Source organism: Drosophila pseudoobscura, chromosome X (assembly GCF_009870125.1).
Source record: "Drosophila pseudoobscura strain MV-25-SWS-2005 chromosome X, UCI_Dpse_MV25, whole genome shotgun sequence".
Taxonomy (NCBI): Eukaryota; Metazoa; Arthropoda; class Insecta; order Diptera; family Drosophilidae; genus Drosophila; species Drosophila pseudoobscura.
In genome coordinates, this window is record NC_046683.1 from 18,293,947 (window position 1) to 18,312,414 (window position 18,468).

At 49.0% G+C, this 18,468-nt stretch overlaps 4 protein-coding genes across 21 annotated transcripts in view; 2 read left to right on the plus strand and 2 right to left on the minus strand.

The window, feature by feature from the left end:
- Positions 1–1,736: 1,736 nt before the first annotated feature.
- LOC4815399 (uncharacterized) lies at positions 1,737–3,641 on the plus strand. Its single transcript, XM_001354460.4, has 3 exons — positions 1,737–2,022; positions 2,077–3,451; positions 3,519–3,641. Exons 1-3 carry the CDS (start codon positions 1,971–1,973, stop codon positions 3,619–3,621), a joined length of 1,530 nt encoding a protein of 509 aa, XP_001354496.4. The 5' UTR covers positions 1,737–1,970; the 3' UTR covers positions 3,622–3,641.
- A 1,092-nt stretch (positions 3,642–4,733) lies between these two features.
- LOC4815398 (flocculation protein FLO11) lies at positions 4,734–6,282 on the plus strand. Its single transcript, XM_001354459.3, has 3 exons — positions 4,734–4,939; positions 5,082–5,146; positions 5,231–6,282. Exons 1-3 carry the CDS (start codon positions 4,919–4,921, stop codon positions 6,093–6,095), a joined length of 951 nt encoding a protein of 316 aa, XP_001354495.3. The 5' UTR covers positions 4,734–4,918; the 3' UTR covers positions 6,096–6,282.
- Positions 6,283–6,906: 624 nt separating this feature from the next.
- Positions 6,907–7,497, minus strand: LOC6901155 (uncharacterized). Its single transcript, XM_002133821.3, has one exon. It carries the CDS (start codon positions 7,495–7,497, stop codon positions 6,907–6,909), a length of 591 nt encoding a protein of 196 aa, XP_002133857.3.
- A 1,461-nt stretch (positions 7,498–8,958) lies between these two features.
- Positions 8,959–18,468, minus strand: part of sdk (sidekick cell adhesion molecule) — a 94,655-nt gene continuing 85,145 nt past the window's right edge. For 7 of the 18 annotated variants that reach the window (XM_033385516.1, XM_015185917.2, XM_015185914.2 and 4 more), the window contains 7 exons: positions 17,781–17,978; positions 12,995–16,228; positions 12,645–12,923; positions 12,410–12,433; positions 11,809–12,156; positions 11,401–11,738; positions 8,959–11,326 (listed from right to left, as the gene is read on the minus strand). In XM_033385516.1, coding sequence (XP_033241407.1) covers positions 11,084–11,326; positions 11,401–11,738; positions 11,809–12,156; positions 12,410–12,433; positions 12,645–12,923; positions 12,995–16,228; positions 17,781–17,978 — 4,664 coding nt within the window. In that variant the 3' untranslated portion in view covers positions 8,959–11,083. Of the gene's footprint in view, positions 11,327–11,400; positions 11,739–11,808; positions 12,157–12,409; positions 12,434–12,644; positions 12,924–12,994; positions 16,229–16,465; positions 16,599–17,780; positions 17,979–18,468 lie in introns of those variants that run through there. The other 11 variants (XM_033385518.1, XM_033385521.1, XM_033385519.1 and 8 more) reach the window with 7 other exon arrangements.

Sequence of the window (18,468 nt, forward strand, 5' to 3'; positions counted from 1 at the left end):
CAGACCAGCCCGGGCAATATTGCATCCATTAGATAGCTTATCTGTGCATCGCATTAACGATGTTCCTCACCCATGTAAATACCCGTAAGCTCAGAGACAAACAGATAGACAGAGAGAAAAAGAGAAAGGGAGAAAGGTAAAAACAATGAACAAACAAATCGTTTGACATTTTCCACATCTGTCAGAGCGCAAGTGTAGCCAGAGCGTGGTTTTATCTTTGGATGGAAGATGTATCTGCATCTGGTCATCCGCTCATCTGTTGATCTAGCTAGGGCTCTTGATTGGTTTATTGTTCATAGCTCACTGCAGGCCGGACATCAATCAGAGAGATCGGCCATGGAGCCACGAGATACTCGTCTCGTCGATTGAGGACAACTTTCATTTACATAAAATGCATTCTATACCAAATTGATAGAACAAATTGTTGGTGTCAAAAATGCTCCCACCCTTTCGGCCTTTCTGCCTTTCGGCAAGATGGAGAACCTTTCAGACTATTCCTATGATTTAGATGCCTTTCTTTTGGCTCCCCCAACTCTGCATCTGCATCTGCATCTTTGTCCATCCATCAGGGTTTGTATGTGTGTGTGTGTTTTATGATTGTCCAAATATTTCTGGCTGTTAATTATAGGCACGAGTTGGCGTGACTGATAAATACATAGATATATACGTATAGATGAACAGATACGAGTAGATGTGGTTGTGGATGTGGATGCATGGATGTGTGGAATTTAAGATATTTACTTCAACTGCAGAACCGAACCTCAAATTAAGCCAAGCGTTTAGGGGCTCTCAACTGGGACTGCGACTGAGACTAGAACAGAGGTTGAGGCTGAGGCTGAGCCAAGAGAGTCTCCGAATCGAAAGTCTCCGACACTTGGGGAATTTAAAACGCATTAGAAGCCATTAAAAGCGAATTAATCCAGGGAGCTCTCCGCACGGAGTGACCTGAGCTGAGCAGGAACTGCCCAGTCCCTGGCCTAATAATCTTGTCAAGTCACGCCATCAATTGAGTCCAGCTGGGCGATCCTCAACGGCAGCTAGCTATCCAACAAGAATAAAACAATACAAGGCAAGGGCATGAATGGATCGAACTCTGAATGGATCGGACACCGATTGAGGCTGGGAAACTCATTTCGCTTGGGCAATTTCTCGTCTTTCTCTTGATCTCGACTGCAGATGCACAGAGCACAGAATCCCTGCCACGAAAATGAATTTTCTCATTCTGTAATTAGCCCGAGTTTTACAAGCGCTACATGTGGCATGCACCATGCAAGCGCCGATTGATCGATCAAAGCCGCGATACAGGCTAATAAATCATTTTTCCATTTTCCATTTCCCAGTGTACGTACATATACTAGTGAGTACCGTACCCATCTTCCCATTGGCCCATAGGCCCATAGGCCCATGGGCAGTTCCAAAGTGAGAACTCACGATCGCCCGGGGCCGTCTGTCCGCCGCGGCGGTTCGTCTGTCTGTCAAAGGCTATTAACCCCATTTTTGGGTAGAACGTTCCACTTGTTCCACACTTGCGCGGCTCCCAGCTCGGGCCCTGAGAAACAAGTTGCCCCAAAGGCCAAGGCAGAAACCAGAGCGCAAAACGAAACCCAGAGAGGGGATAGGTTGAAGGTTGTTTAGAACCGCTGATCATCAAAGAATCCCCCAGAATTTCACTTCCAAAGGAGAGTGGGGGGAACCATCGCAGGCATCAGTTAAGAGTGTTTTGATTAATCTCAGTTTTGACAGCTGTCCAGGCGATGATTCGGAAGGAGATGGAGATGGAGATAGAGATAGAGCTGGCAGCTGTACGACTACTTACAGCCAGAAGCCTCTAATCTATGCTAAGGGGATCCTAGAAAAGCAACAGATCCTCTTAGAACCGTTCGAATTGGAGCAGATATTGAGGCTCCTTCTACCCAGCTCGGAGTGGGTTGAGACTTGACCCACTGTGTTACCCACCTGGCAACTGGCTCATGACCCACTCCGAGCCCAGAACGAGTTGTGCGATTTTCGCCCAAAACGAAAGTAAGTTACGGCATAGTCCAACCGGAACTCAAAATGAACCCAATCCAACCATAGCCCAGCCCAACGTGGACCGTATAAAGCCATGGGCTTACTGTCCCTCGTTGACCATTCACATGGAGGCGATTGCCACTTGGACACTGGCCCTGCTGCGGCTAATGCAGCTGCTCCACTGGAGCACTGCCTTGGGACCCTACGCCCTAGGGGCGGAGCAGCGCCCGCTTTGGATACTCGAGGATGGGCTGGCGAAGAGGCAACGAGAAGAGCGCGCGGAGGCGGACTATGCGACCACCACCAGAAAGCCCGTAGGATGGCGGCGACATACTCAGGAGCCGGGCTCCATTACCTTCCTGGTGCGCCACGAGGAGCGTCCCGCTGCGACTCGTGCTGTTGCTGCCTCGCTGCCCCAGCGACGGTTCATGATGCCGCAGCGCCTGCAGCTGCCGCACCAGTATGTACAGCAGCGCAGAGCGAGTCCGAGCAGGACCCGAAGCCTCCGCAGGCTGAGCCATCAGCGCCGGCACCTACCCGTCTTCGACAACGGGCCGGGGGACAATGCCCTGGCCGGGGCAGAGCATCCCATCTTCATTTACAATGGGACCAGGGGCGAGATGATCCTGAACACTATGCTGAGTGGCCAGCGCTATCCAATGCAGGAGCCGGTTCCCGGCCAGGTGCTCTATCCCCCCTCGACGCCCATGTTTCGGCCCAAGCCAATCGTAGAGCGGTTCCGGATGCCCGGCCAGCGCCAGCTGCTTAACCTAACCCTCATTCCTTTCTACGCACACGAGGCGATCACCAGCACCAGCAGCACAACCACGGAGCTGCCACCGACCACGCCATTGCCCACGTCCTATGAGACGCAGCTGCCGCGAAGCCAAAAGAAACGGAAGCGGAAAAAGGCAAAGCAGTACAACGCCTTCCACTCGCCCCAGGAGGTAGTCCAATGGCAGTCGGTGCTCCGGCGATCCACTGGAGACAACCACCGCCACTCCTCAGGCTCGGATGCAGAGCAGCAGCTGGAAGAGGAGGAAGAGCCCCAGGAGGAGGAAACACAGGTGCAGAACTGGCTGACAGAGGATGATCCGCCCGAGGCTGTGGAAGAGGTCGAGCAGCAGGAAATATCCACCTCAACCAGCGTCAGTCCCTTCCAGATCGTGTATTTCGATGAGAGCCTGGAGCGACCCGAATCTGACGCGCTGGACAGCACCACTATCTCCCCACCGCAGCGACTGAGCTCCCGATATGCCCTGAAGCGGGAATACTATGCCTTTCCAGTCTACACGCTGGGCAAGCTGCTCCAGCCGCAGCACCAGTCCCAGTCCCAGCTTCAGATTGAGTCCCAGGTGGAGGAGAAGCAGGAGAAGATCGAACGATCAGCGAGGAGCTCCTCTGAGCAGGCCCCCAGCACTTGGTTCATCCTGAACTCGCGGTAAGTCTTGAAAGGGTCTGGGGCCAACGCACTCCCCAACGATCTCAATCTGCTCCTTGATCTTCAGGTACAAGGGACCTCATCACCGATGGCCGGGAATGGGAACGGACAACCATACCAAGTACTACACATCCAAGTACATAGAGAGTGCATTCAGACCACGAAGATAGTGTATAGTGTTTTAAATGTAGCAAATAAAGACTGTACAAAATCACGTGGAAGTGATATACTCGTGGAGGAGTGGAAGGAGTCCGACTTAGATCAAAGATGTCATTGTGTGGACTCCCTGAAACTCATGAGAATTATGACAATGATTCTGATGATCATTAACGCCTCTCCAAAATACACATTTTAGACCAAAGAAAGATCTTCCCTTGAGACAGTTTAGATGGTAATAGTACCCTAAAGTAGAACAGTCATACAAACCATAAAGAGCAGCCATAAATTCCTGGGGGACACAAAGAGTGGTACGATCTTGCTTTGGAAAGTGATCGTAAACCGGGGATCGGGGAATGGACTCTAAAGAAAGGGCGTGGAAGAATGGAACATCTCTATTGGGTGACCCATGAATGACATACACACCCAGTTGCATAACCATAGCCCCATCGGGCTGTGCGAAAGAATGCCCAATGCAGGGCAGAGGCCTCGTCGGGCAGGCGTATGACCCAAATTCCTGAACTCCGAATCAGAATCAGAAAGAAAAACAAATTTCAATGTGTTAAAAAGCAAGACGGAAAACAACAGCAGCAGGGGGAAACTTTTCGGGTGTGGTGGGAGGGGGAGCCCGGGGAAAAGTCATCAACAAATTTTTATGGCCAATCGAATGGTGTGCGGTGCGGTGCGGCCCTTTCAAGCGATCCCCATCGAAGACCCTTCGAGCCGTGCCCCCTTCCCTTTCCCCGCTCGCTGCTGGCTGCAAAGGTATCTCTTGTACCTCCCGTACCTCTAGGCCGACCAGGCATCGGATCCATCATTCATTCAATCATTTTGTCAATGATGTGGCTCTCCATGCTGGACTGGACGCACGTTCATTATTATTATTGATTTCCCAGCTTAGTTTTCGCTCTGCCCAACACGGAGACTCTTCAGGGCTGCAATTAATTTTCTCGTTGTTCTACGAGCTGTGCCTCCAACTCCAGGCAGAAACCCGCTTGGCCTGGTGTCGGCCCTTTATGTTCTAGCCAGCCCCACATTGCTGTGGGGCAGTCAAAGACGCTGCTGAGCCTACACCCATCCCCATCCTCACTCCAATCCCATATGTCGGCTGATCCGAGATGGTGGCTATAAAAGCTCGGGTCGCGACTCTTTCTGGCCTTAGAACAAAAGCAACAGCGAACGCGAGTGGTTCTCGAGCAGATACCCGATAATACAGAACGATTCACAGATTGTTTTTGTTGGTTTTTTTTTTTTTATTACACTCCCAAAGGATACGGGACTCGTCCTAGTGAAGTGCATTGCAAATCTAAAATGTGGCAACAATATTTTGTGGTATGTGAAGAAAAAATAGGGGTAAAATCGAACCCCTGCACATAGTGAAACGATGGGGAAACCCCCAAAGACAAAAGACAGACAAAAGAATCAGAAGGAATGGATTTCCCAGACTCATGAGATTCTTTATCTTGATTTACAGATCTTCGCCGTCTTGGGGTCTGGGAAGGGCGGCGCCAGTGCCTTCTGGTGGCCCAAGACCACAACGTGAGTCCTTAACACAAGTCTCTGGAGGTTCTGGAGGATAATACGAGTATATCCTAACCCTCATGTATACCCTTCTGCTCTCAGGGAAGCACCCAATGCACAGATGCTCCAGCAGATCCCGCTGACCTACTTCCGCACATACACGTACCAGCCGCTGGCGGGCGGACCCTTCAGCGTCCCCTTCTTTGGCTTCGGAGCCGCTCAGACGCCGCTCCTTTCGCCGAGTCCGCACTACGACCCGTATGCTGTGACCAGCTACGCGGCTGCAAGGCGGCACGACGTCGCCGCCAAGCCAGGCGTGACGCCGCCGGCCAGCAGCTCCACCACCACTAGCAGCACTACTAGCACCACTACACCCGCTCCCACGACGACCACTACCACCACTACGACGACAACGACCCCGGTACCGACTACGACTACCAGCAGCACAACCACGGCGCCTCCTCCCGCCAATAGCATCTCGGGAGGAGCCTCGTTCTCCTCGGGCGGGACCTCTGGATCCTCATCTTCCCTGCTGCGCTATGGAGAGTATCCGACATACACCCGGCGGGTGAACAATCTGTACAACGCCCGACCCCAGTATCCGTACCCGGACTACTTCAACTACCAGCCGCAGGGAGGGTTGGCGGAGCCGGGGGTGGCAGTGGGACCGGGAGCGGGTGGCACTCGCATCCAGTTCGTGCCCTGCATGTGCCCCGTTAGCGTGCCCAGCCTGAGCAACTCCCTCACCTCTGCCGCTCCAGTAGCCGTTGGCAGTGCGTCCACATCCAACCCGGCGGCGCGTCACATCGACAGCCATGAGATGCAGGCTGACGCGGTTGTGGATGTGGATGCAGAGGTGGAAGGAGACCCTGAGGGTAATGACGATGACGATGACGTGGAGGAGGATGAAGGTGTCACCAAAGCACTGCCCGACCCCCAGGAGACGACATCGAATAGCCCCGTTTAGTCAACGCCGCCTGCCCAGTCACGTCCACTCCATAGTATTAATAAGACTTTGACTGATTTGAGCACGGGTGGATATGTCAGTTCTAGCTATATCTTATGATTAAAATTCCCTAAACTCTTTTTTTTCTCACATTTATTCTACGTGAAAATAAATTGCGAGCCTTAAAAACGGTAAAGTTTATATTTAATTTATTTGCATTTTTTATCAAAGCGATTGCACGGCCAAAACGATATGCAATATTCTGCAGTTTCAGCTAATATCATTTAGGCATATTTAAGTCAGTCAGTATGTACATAGTATGTACTACATACATACATATGTCAGCTTATGATTCTTAATGTCTGATGACTGCCTCATCCGTTTTCTCTCTCTGTATTTTGGAATTGCTTTCCGTCATGAGGGGAGGAGGCAATGGTATTCATCTTCACAACAAAACTAATAAAATAAGTATTACCATAAAAATTATGAAATTGTGGTGAAGTTTTGGAAAACACTTGTTACAATGACATATCACAGATGTCCGGATACAAAATGTCGTTGCTCTAGCTCTTATAATATCTGAGCACTACAGGCGGACGGACGGAGAGGCAGACATGGCTTAATCGAATCGGCTATTCATGCTGATTAATGTACGAAACGATTCCTTCTGGACGTTACACACATCCATTTTCACCACAAATCTAAAATACCCCAGTACTCATTTTGAATATCGGGTATAATTAAAACAAACGAGATTATCATCGCTGAGCTTATAGCATATTTAGTTATCGAAAATCAATTTAGTATGACGAAGTAGCAAATTATATGAAAACTAGTATCCGTTTGTAAAAAAGTCCAGCTTGTCACACGACGGCATCTGCATTTTGCGAGCATACTCCAACGAGGCATCACGATAATGCATCTCCGCATTGCATGCATCCCTCATAGTATTCCAAAATTTGTTTTCGACCATTATTTCCCACAGGTTTCCCAAAGGTTTATATTTCGTGAAGCAGTCCCGATTCTGTGCTAAATAATATGGAACCTTTATGTTAGTGGTCGTGCACTTTAGTGGAAACTTCTCCGAGCTAATCAGGCTATAGCTGGGAATATAGAAGAGATAGGCCATTATCAAGACAAAGATTATCAATACGATAAAGGCCCATTGAGGTTTGAACGACGAGAATCGGCCGCCATTACGTCCGGCGTCGAGTCCGCCATTTGATCCACCATTTGATCTGCCACTTCGCTTGCTATTGCCCCAGCGATTCCAGCTGCTCTCGCCATAGCAGCAACGTAGTTTTTGATCGAAGTCTTTGCGCATGGTACTATCCATTAAGACATTTTTAGCCTTAAGAAGGGCTTGAAAGGTCTCAGTGGCACTGGGGTCAAAACTTTTATCTGGATGTACTTTCTTGGCCATCTTTTTGAAGGACATTAATATTTGAGCTTCTGTGGCATTTTGAGGCACATCCAACATTTTATAGTAGTTATTGCCACACGAATGGATTCGACGCTCTGCTTTCTTCTGATCGATCGTATTCATTTTGATTTAGGGAAATATATAAAAAAATTTGTTCAAAGCTTATTTTACTATGACAAAATATCGGAGCTGAATAAATTATGATATTATGATATTGTTAGCTTGTGTTTCAGACTAAAAATATATTATATATCTGAACAAAGTTGTTGATTGATTTTATTAGGAGACTTATGCTAATTTGAAATTGAAAAATTGGAAATCCCAGACCTTATACAGAAGCTTAACGTGACTTACTTTGTCGAATACTCTCTGCATTCGACATAAGAGAGAGAGGATGATGTCCCAGTCTCGGGAGTGCCTCGTTCAGGAAAATTTAGAAGAAAACGAGGGGAACGCTGTGAGTTGCTGCGGCGACCGCAACTCTACATTTATACCCGATACATAGTCAGTATGGCTACATTGAGCGACAATGTATGCGTGCGGGAGAGACAGAAAACGTGTCTGAACATGTCGTCGGGCGCTGCGTAAAAATGATCTGATCTGATCCAGATACAGCAATCTCATAGATACGGTCATTCTCTATGATTGTGCGTCTTTAGTTTTCTCGATGCCCCAGATCTTCGTCCTTTGCGGGGCGGAAAGGGGTGTGGAAACTAACTCGTCAAGGTCCGATATCACAGAAGTGTGGATCAAAAATTTGGTTGCTCTAGCTTTTGTAGTCTCTGAGATCTAGGAACTCATTTTTTGCAATAGGCAAAGCCGACCATGAAACCTGTGTGTTAGAGAGAGACAGAGCGAAAGAGAATGAAATTGTTTTCTTGATTCTGGCTTTGATATTTATACGATCTGGTTTAGATTTTGCATTCTAGAAGATATAGTCGTCTTCTACGATTTAACGTTTTCTGTTTTCTCGTATCTTTGAAATTCTGGATGCCACAGATTTTCGCCATTTGTGGGGCGGAAGTGGGCGGGGCAATGTTTTGAAATTGATTTGTAACAGTGACATATCAGAAGTCCGGATATAAAAACTCGTTTCTCTAGCTCTTATAGTCTTTGAGAACTAGCGCTAATAGGGACAGACAGACGGACGAACGGACAGACAGACATGGCTCAATCGACTCGGCAATTGATGATAATCAAGAATGTATATACTTCATGGAGTCGGAAACGCCTTCTGCTGGCCGTAACACTCATCAATTTTTACCACAAATCGAATATAGCCCTATATTCATTTTGAGTATAGGAAACTATTTTCCCTTTACAAAGCCTTTACATTTAGTTAGCGATCAGAGCCGTAAATCCAACTCGCTTGAATGAAATTGTCACGATTAATACTTCAGTACGGTACTTCAGTAGGGTAAGTACCTCTCCCGACAACAGAACAGTACTCATTGTAACCGATTTCTGGTTAATTTCACTTTCATTTATTAAGTCGAATTCGTATGTTTCATCAAGTACATTTACACATTTATATGGTATCTTTATAAATATTCTAATACTTTTGCGCTTGCTGCACGACGATTTCAACTAATCCGAGAGTCCAGCCCAGCCCGTGTCTGGAGCTCCCCCATCACCATCACCGCTGCCGCTCCGCTAGCGTCCGCAGCATCCTTCCAGCATCGGTCCAATCAATACATCAATCAACAATTAAAATTACATTTACTTATCTAGAGATGAACTTGTGCACCGAGTCTTTGAAGTAGGGATTAACTTTCAAAAAATCGATTTCAGCATGGAAAAACCTTGATCTCACACCTTACACACTCATTACGCGGCGGCATTGCCCACATTCACCGCATTCATGCGAAAATGCGTCAAAGTTGTCTAAACTTAGTTAATGCATAGGCTAGTACAAAAAAGGAGATATAAGTAAGTATACAATTAATCGAGGGAAAATATATAATCAGTCATTTAAGTTGTAGATATACAATACATATACATACATATAAATATAAATATACATACATATAGATATACAATACCCACGCGCACATACGCGTGTCGCTATAATATTCATATTCACACACATACGATTAGATATGAACTGTTGCATTAACGCAATTACAATTAGAATTAAAATTACATTTATGTATGATCTGAATCGAACATTTCAAGAGTTTTACCCTAGATTTTTACCCAGGCTTTGTTTGCGCCTCAAACTAAGCCGGGAAAAAAAAAATCATCTCTTACCCGCTATTACACAATATTGTATATCAATCATTCTAAGTGCTACGCTTTCGGGCTTTCGTTCAGAAAGAATCTGCATCTTCTCCTTTTCTTTTGCATCTCTTACTTCGTGTCGTACTCGCTTTGTTTCCTTCGCTAGCTATCGCTTTCGCTCTTTGTGTTTGTTTTGTGTGCTGCAGTTTTTGTTGCTGTCCCTTACATTTTAAAGAAAATTGCATTAATATGGCCTATATATCTATATGAATACACATATAAGTACCTATCGTATAAACCTATCGGTGGAGCTGCTGCTGCTGCTGCCACCTTTTCTGCGCATCCAACTTATCGTGCACATACCGCACATAAAATCTTTTCCTCTTCATTATCTTTCTTCAAAAAAAAAAAATATATATACCTTTTCTTATAAGATATGATTTTTTTTTCGCATGCGTATTTTTGTTATTTGTTTGCCCTTTTTCCTACTGTTCCTCGTCCTGTTTCTCATTCTCATCAGCATTTACTAGAACTTTTCCTCCAACCGATTGCATCGGTGGCCGTCTTCTAAAAAAACTTCTCTATCTACTCCTTTCGAAAAAAAAAAAAATATTTACCCTCAAGCGAGTTTGTCGATTTTCGTTTAAACATAATGAGATTGCGCAAGGCTAAGCGAGCAGATCATTCACGCTGAACCATTCATCAGCCACACAGGTGCCGTGCCACGCGCTGAACACACGTGAAAATCATTTATAAAATTGGATCGGGCGAGAGTCGCTTTATCACAGGACCTGCGCCTTCGATAAATGCCAAGAGTTGCGGTGGCTAGTGCCAGGGGACAACGTGGCAACGGACACACAAACAGAATAAATACTACAAAAAAATACTACTACCAAAAAAATAATAACTTAAAGAGCGTAGAGTAGAGTCATGCTTGAGGGGATGCATGGGGAACGAACGAACACACACTTAAAAACTTTAAAAACTAAATGCTGGTAAATCTCAGATCTCTCGTAACTAATAACTAAAACTAAGGACATACAGATAGATAACTATAGCTATCCATGTAGCAGCGCCTCGCCGGAAAACGAAAAGACCAGCGGGAGTCGCAGAGCCAAACAGCAGCTGCAGGCAGGGCCAGGGGGCAGTGTCCGATTTTGTATTTTTTGTTGTGTGATTAGCCCGCTCGCAACATCGTCCACAGCTCCGTGTCCAACTTCTTAGAACGCTCCCACTGCAACGCCAGCTCCGGGTCGGCTTCAGCCTCCGTTTTCCATTTTCCGTTATCGTTTCCAACTCAGACAAAAGTCTCCCGGATGACGGTGCTGCTGCTACCACGGCATAGATCTTAGAATTCGGTTGATTGTCAGACAAATGACGAGAAGCCGGGCAGTGGTGCCCTCGATCTGGCCATATTATTGACAATAATCTGGCCACCATTGAGGCTCATCACTGCACTGCCCTCCGGCTCGGAGTCTGTGTAGCTCGAGTAGTTGCGCACCGGCTTGGTCTTCTTCCAGGACTGCCGCAGCGAGTCATTCACATTCGCATAGTGATTGACGAACGAGTGCGGATCGCTCCTCACGCTCTCATTCTCGCTCTCAGAGTGCTGTGGAAGAGAGTCGTCATGTTATTATTGGTCCAACGAGTGCGAAAACCATCGCACAATTAGAGCCGACATACCTGGGATGCCTCCGAGCTGCTCACCTCGGATGGCTTTTCCGTAACACTGCTGTCGTCGGGATTCTCGTCGTAGCACTTCAGGCTCTCCTCATCGCTGTGGTACGCCACCGATGCGGGCGAGGGTCGTGGTGGACTCTTACCCAAATGCACACTCACAGGCTGGTGCCGGTTGGTAGACTTACGTCCGAGGGTTCCCAGGGTTCCGCTGCGCAAAGTTCCAACGCTGTTCAGGGTGCCGGTGCCGACTCCGTGACGCGAACGATACAGCTCTAAAGCCAGCTCCTGGCGTTCATCAATTGACATGGCCATGGACTCCTCCAGCGTCTTTTGCGCCTCCTCTGCAAGAAACGCACGGGCCACATTTGATTACTCTTAAGATCTCTTCCACAAGTTAACGCCTCCACTTACGCTTGTACTTGTAGCTCTTGCTCTTCACACAGAGCACAGCAATGACCATGACAATGATGACGATCGAGGTGGCCGCCAGAGAGACCATGAACCAGGTCTGCCTGTAGAAGGGTTTGTGCTGCAGATAGCCGTATTCCAGATGCAGCTTCGAGGGCGTCAGTATCGAGTCCTTCGAGTAAACAGGGAACGATATTCCATACTTATTGTAAGCAATTACCCGGAACAAATACGCCGTCGATGGCATCAGGATGTGGTAGCTGACGGTAAACTCCTTCATGGTTCCCTTTCTGGACTGCTCAATCTTAGTCCAGCGGGAGTCGTCTAAGCGAAGATAGGGAGTTCTATTAGCTGCGATTTGAGGGAGGGTTAAGACGTTAAGATGTTAAGGGTATTGCTTTTTGCTACGATTAGTTGGGTGTTGCAATGGGCTATTATTTGGGTATAACTGAAGGGAATATACAATGTACTCGTACTCGTATACAGTGAAATATAATATCAAATGAGGTGGAAAGAATAAATCTAATTATGGGATCGGGTCGGGTTTGGTTAGTTAGTTACTTTATTAGTTCGGTTCTAATATCTACCGGATAGCAATACTTACAAATAAATGAGGGCTCTCCATTTTCTACGCAAGCATTTGATTTGGAGAATGATTTTTTTTTTTAATATATAGATAAAGTAATTTTTGGATTTAGAACCAAGCCACCAACGATTAATCGAATAGAAGGGTATAGAAATAGATAAAAAATATATATACATCGCATAAGTAACAAATATACTCGTATGGAGCATGTACCATCCGCCATAGATATCACTGAACTCCAGTCAGTACTCACCCCGCTTCTTGGCCTCGATGAGATAGCCCAGGATGGGGCCGCGTCCCGAGGGTCCATTGACCCAGTGGATCTCGACGCTAGACAGGGTCTTCGTGAGAGTGAGATCGCGTGGGGCCACCGGAGAGCCGTCCTGGGGGCCAGTGGTCACATTCGCGCTTACTGCCGGTCCATAGTCATTCGTCTGGGCGCGTACAGTGAAGGTATAGGTGACCTCCTCCTCAAGATTCTGCACACGTAGCGTGGTGTTGGACACCTTCTGCTTCACCTGCTTGCTGAACTCTATGCGAGATAAAGATGATAGATGAGGTTGAGATGAAAGGTTCAGAGCTGCGGTCGTGGATTGGACTTACTTTCATTCTCCTCGGTGGTCTCGTAGGTGACCAGATAGCCAACAATCTCGCCATTGAGGAGCTTGGGCGGGTCCCAGGTCACCTCCAGACTCTGCATTGTGATGTCCGAAAAGCGCAGATTGAGCGGGGCACTGGGCACGCCCGGCATCGTCTTGACCGTGACGGGAGCGGACCTCGGCCCGTCTCCGGCCGGATTGAAGGCCAGCAACTGGATGCGGTACTCGGTGAACTTGTCCAGGAAGACCAGGCTATGCGATGTGGCGGTGGCCGAGACCACCTCGATCTCCTCCTCGAATTTGCGGCCCGGCTCGAGGGCCTGCGGCGACCAAGTGACCAAATAGAATATCTTGTAGCCCAGAATCTCTCCATTCTGGCTGCTCTGCTTCGGTGGCTTCCACCGCAGACGCACCTCCGTGCTGGATATGGCCGTTGCATCCACACCTCGCGGCTCGCCAGTGGGCACCGCCTCGCCCACGTACACTGCTGTTGGTGGCGTGGCCGGGCCCGGGCCTTGCGAATTGAATGGCAGCACTACGATCTCGTAGTTGCGATCCTGCTGCAGGTCGGATAGCACCACGCTGTTTTCATTGATGCCCATAACGTCGGTCTTTGGGGTCGACTGCAGTGCCGGGGCGAAGTCGGACAGCTGCTGGTACAGTATCCGGTATCCCCCGGTGGCCGCATCTCCGTTCCACATGCCCGTCTCCAACGCCCCCCACTGCACTCTTACCGAGGTGGTCGTGATGGGCACCACCTTGAGTCCGCCCACACCCACCGCAGGGGCGGCGGGCAGGGTGCGCACCACAATGCTCTCTCGGCTGAACGCCGATGGTCCCAGATCGTTGGTGGCCTGAATGCGGAACTGGTAGGTGGTGTACGGACGCAGACCAAGGGCCGTGTACGAGCTCAGGGTGGGATCGACGCGCTCGGGCAGCGGCTGCCAGCGGCCCTCGTTCTCCCGCATCTCCACCGTGTAGTATCGTAGCGGGGCAAACCCGTCGCGGCCCGGTGTCCAGTTGAAGGTGATCTGATGGGCCTGGATCTGGCTGCGCGACACCTGCGGCCCGGACGGTGCCTGCGGACGGTCCCTGTTGTTTGTGGTGTACACCAGCACCGAGGCCGTCTTCCCCCATCCGAGGCGTGTCTGGGCCGTGACGCTGAAGCTGTAGTAGCGCTCAGGCATCAGACCGGTGGCCCTGAACGTGCGGTCCGAGGGCGGGAACTCGCGGCTGTAGTTAAGATTGGCACTGCCGTTGAGAGTGTAGGTGACCTGGTAGGCTAGGATCTCGCCGTTGGGGTCCATGGGCACGTCCCAGATGATGCGTGCCATCGAAAAGGTCACATCCGGGAAGCTCACGTTGGACGGGGATCCGGGGGTGTCCTCGAACGTCTGCACTCTAATGGGAGGCGTGCTGAGGGCTCCGTTGCCGAGCCTCGTGTACGCCAGCACCTGGACGTGGTACACCACAAATTTCTGCAACTCTGTGAGGGTGGTGGTGAACGAACTGTTGTTGGGTATCGTCTTGTACAACACCTGCATGCCGCGCTCGGTGGCCGCGTAGTACACCTTGTACCCGTCGATCTGGCCATTGCGATGGTGGGGCGGTATTTCGCCCCAACGCACCACCACCGTCGTGGAGGAGGTGGCGTTGGCCTCCACATGCAGCGGGCCGTAGCTGGGTACGGCTTCCCTGGTGCGCTCCATGGCCAGGCCGCTGTCCAAGGAGCAGCCCACGTCATTACAGGCGTTCATGATCACCTCGTAGAGGGTCCACTCCTCGAGGCCTTCCAGCACATGCGAGTTGGCCGTGTGATCCTCGATCATCACAGAGCGTGGTGGATGCTTGGAGGGCTTTCCCGTGCGCTCCATTTGGCGGTAGGTGACGTTGTAGCCACGCGGATTGCCGAACCACTCCATCTGCTGCAGGGGTATCCAGCGTACGCGCAGCTGCAGAGCGCTCATCGCGCGGACGGTGACATTGAAGGGGGCATGCATCGGCTTGGCCTGGATCGTCTGAAAGTCCTTGGTGGGGTCCGAGGGCCGAGAGCTGCCCACCACATTGGTGGCGCTCAGCCGCAGGCGGTACTGGGTGAAGGGCATCAGGCCGGTCACGGTGAGGGTCTCCGCATCGGGATCGCTGATCTCGCAGATGGTAAACCAGGTCATGTTGCGCGCGGTCTGCGCCTCCACCTTCCACTTGGTGATGCTCGAATTGCCGTCAAAACCGGGCGTAAACTGCAGCACCACCGAGAACGCCTCGATGTTGGACAGGGCCAGGGTGGTGGGCGCATGCGGCAACACTGGCTCCACCCCCGACTGGATCGTGGCCGTTTTGGGCGGTCCGCTGCCCACCCGCGTCCAAGCGCAGACCTCGAACCAGTAGTGGGTCGTCGCCTGTAGTTGGTTCACCGTCAGCTCGTTGTCATCGGCAGTCAGGTTGAAGGACTTCATGGTCTCTGGGTGATCCTTGACCTGATAGCGTACCGTGTAGCCGGTGAGTACGCCGTTGGCGAAGCGCGGCGGTGCCCAGAGCACCTTGACGGACCGATCGGAGACGTCGTCAAAGTGCAGGGCCGTTATCTCATCGGGCACATCGTCCAGGGTCTCCACCGGCATCATTTGGCTGGCCACACCGTCGCCGGGATCGGTGAAGCAGAGGACGGTCACATTGAACTTGGCGAACTTGTCCAGCCCGCCGAGAACCGTCGACTGCTCGGCCAGGGGATCGATCAGGCTAGGCGGTACCGTCATCATGCGTCGCTCTATGTCGCGCTCCTCTCCATCGACGTGCCGTCGCTGCCACGCCTGGATCTTGTAGCCCTGGTTGATTCCGTTGATCTGCTGGGGGTTCGGTGGCTTCCACGTGATCTGTGCCGCCGTCGAGTTGATGGCCTTCACCTGGACGTTGGTGGGCGGTGCCTCGGGCACACCCTCCTTGGTCTTGATCTTGGCCCCTTCGGTGTAGACGCCCACGCCCATGTTGTTGAAGGCGGCAATCTGGACGATATAGTCCTTCCACGTGATCAGCTCTTGGATGAGGAAGTTGCGCTGCGCCTCGTTGGTGATATTCTGGTAGGACCAGGGCACGTTGTTGTACCCAAAGAGCCGGTAGCGCAGAATGTAGCCCAGGATCTGTCCGTTTCGGTGCTCCTCCTGCGGCGGCTGCCACTGTGTGATGATCTCAGACATGGACCGTGCGGAGCCCACAAAGCCTACAGGCGGGCCCGACGGAGCTGTGGGATTGGAGTCAAAGGAGAACTATCAGTGGTTGATTCCTAATGTCGTTGGAGGAATGTGGAGGTGTTCAAGTGTCGTGTGTGCTCTGCGGGGAGAGCGCAGTCTGTACACGTCTGTACTTCTCCCTCCCAGTTCTCAGTGGGTGTGTGTGTTCTCTGGTGAGGACTCTGGATTCTAGTGTAGTCTAGGGTAGTGTAGTGTAGTGTGGAGGAGTGTGAGTGTGTACCATGTACCTCGGTAAAGCGGAAACTCTACGCGCGTTTGATCATCCCAAACGGGCGGCGATGGCGATATGCGATTTTGACGACAACGATAGCAATTAGAAGTACAATACATACAGGGTTTCAGCATTAGTTCTTTACACTAGTATACAAAACTACATCCGTACATATGTACACATATAATATAGTATGCTCTTATATGGCTGGATGATTGCAATAACAACATCAAATCAAAGGCGGTAAAGGTATTTCAAAGTTTATACTTACAAAACGATAAGCAATCGAATCATTAAATACAAAAACCAAAACAGAAGAAATCAAAAACGATTGCAATCGAAAATCGAGCAACACAGTCCGATATTATAATTTCTCGATATTTAAGTATCTCTCCGCTGCCCACTGAACCGAAACTTGTTCACCAGGAAAACGTATCTGTGATCATGGATCATGTATCAGGCATTTTGTAAGTGCTGATGAATGCCTATGACGACGCGTTTCGATTTGTCAGCTATCGATATAAGCCAACAGGAAAGGTATCGCACGCTCGTGATTTCTTGAGAATCATGATCCATGATTGCATGCATCATAATTACAAGGCATATATACATATGTGTTCACCAGAACTATCGTGAGAACTCCATCATTAAACAGAAATCAAGTCGGGCACTGTCACTGAACATGAAACTATGTAGTAGAGTAGTAGAGATGGACTTCTGTAGAAGAATTTCTGTAGTAGAATTTCCGTGAAATTGAGCAGGAAACATCGGAACACATTGCGTGTGAATGGCCGGTATTCGATAGAAGGAGATCCCCACATTTTGGGGGGAAAAACAGGGTGGTATAAGTGATCAATTAATCGCAGAGCCGCAATAAGGCCTTCTAAGTACAGATTTTTAGGGAAAAGAAAAGTGGGATTGGGCGATTGATCCATCATTATGTCTACTAGAACTTATCAAAACTATACGAGTACTACAAAAATTCTTCAGATATTGGTTTTTCTCTTATGACAGCGAGATCCGAGATGGATACAAATATCAGACTATATAGAGTTTATATTTAGGATAGGAAATCGGGAAATTCAGCCAAAAAAAATTAGGGTAAATCTCTTTTGCATACAAAATAATGATGATAATCAAAGAGAATATATACTGAGGATAAACTGAGGATGCCTCATGAAATCAAGATGATTTTTGACTGAGGAAAAGCAACATACGCAGACACATAATACGACATACGACTTACAAAATAAACTGGAGAAGGAGCAAACAAAGTGATTTGGATGGACAAACGGGGTGGATGCCTTGATGGAAACTTCTTCCGTACTCACCTTCCTGGGGCAGCTCAACGACGTTGCTGGGCTCCGAGGGGGAGCCCTCGCCGACGCGATTGATGGCACTGACGCGGAACTGGTAGACGGTGGCCGCCTTGAGGTTCTCCAGCAGTATCCAGCGCTGGTTGGCCGAGACGTTGCTCAGTTCGGTGATCCAATTGAGAAGGGGATCTGGAACTGGACCTACGAATTTTTCTGTGATGTTAATGTGTTGAAGAAAAACAACAGACAGACAGAGGGACAGTCGAAGGAATGGTAGAAGATGGAGTGAGTGTGTCCATAGAAAGTGAGAAAAGGTTCAGTTGTGAGAGAAAGAGTGGTGATTATGGGCGATTAGTGGTGGGAAAGGAATGTTGAATGATGGATAAATGGATGGTGATTAGGGGGTGAGTTGTGGTGAAGAGGGTGGAGTTTACAGCGTGTTCCGTGTGTTGATGGTGTGTATTGATGATGTGTGATGTGTGTACGCGATGAAAACGAAGTGCAAAACAACAAATTACAATTGAAAATTAGTCAATCAACGTATGTACCAAAGGTTATCATCAATAATCAATAAAATAATATAATACAATGTACATAATTATTAGAAGAAAAGAGAGATAGAGAGAGAGAGAGAAAGAAAACATAATATATGTATCAAAATCTTGTATTTTGTTGTCTAAATGGAATATTTGTTTGTTATTGA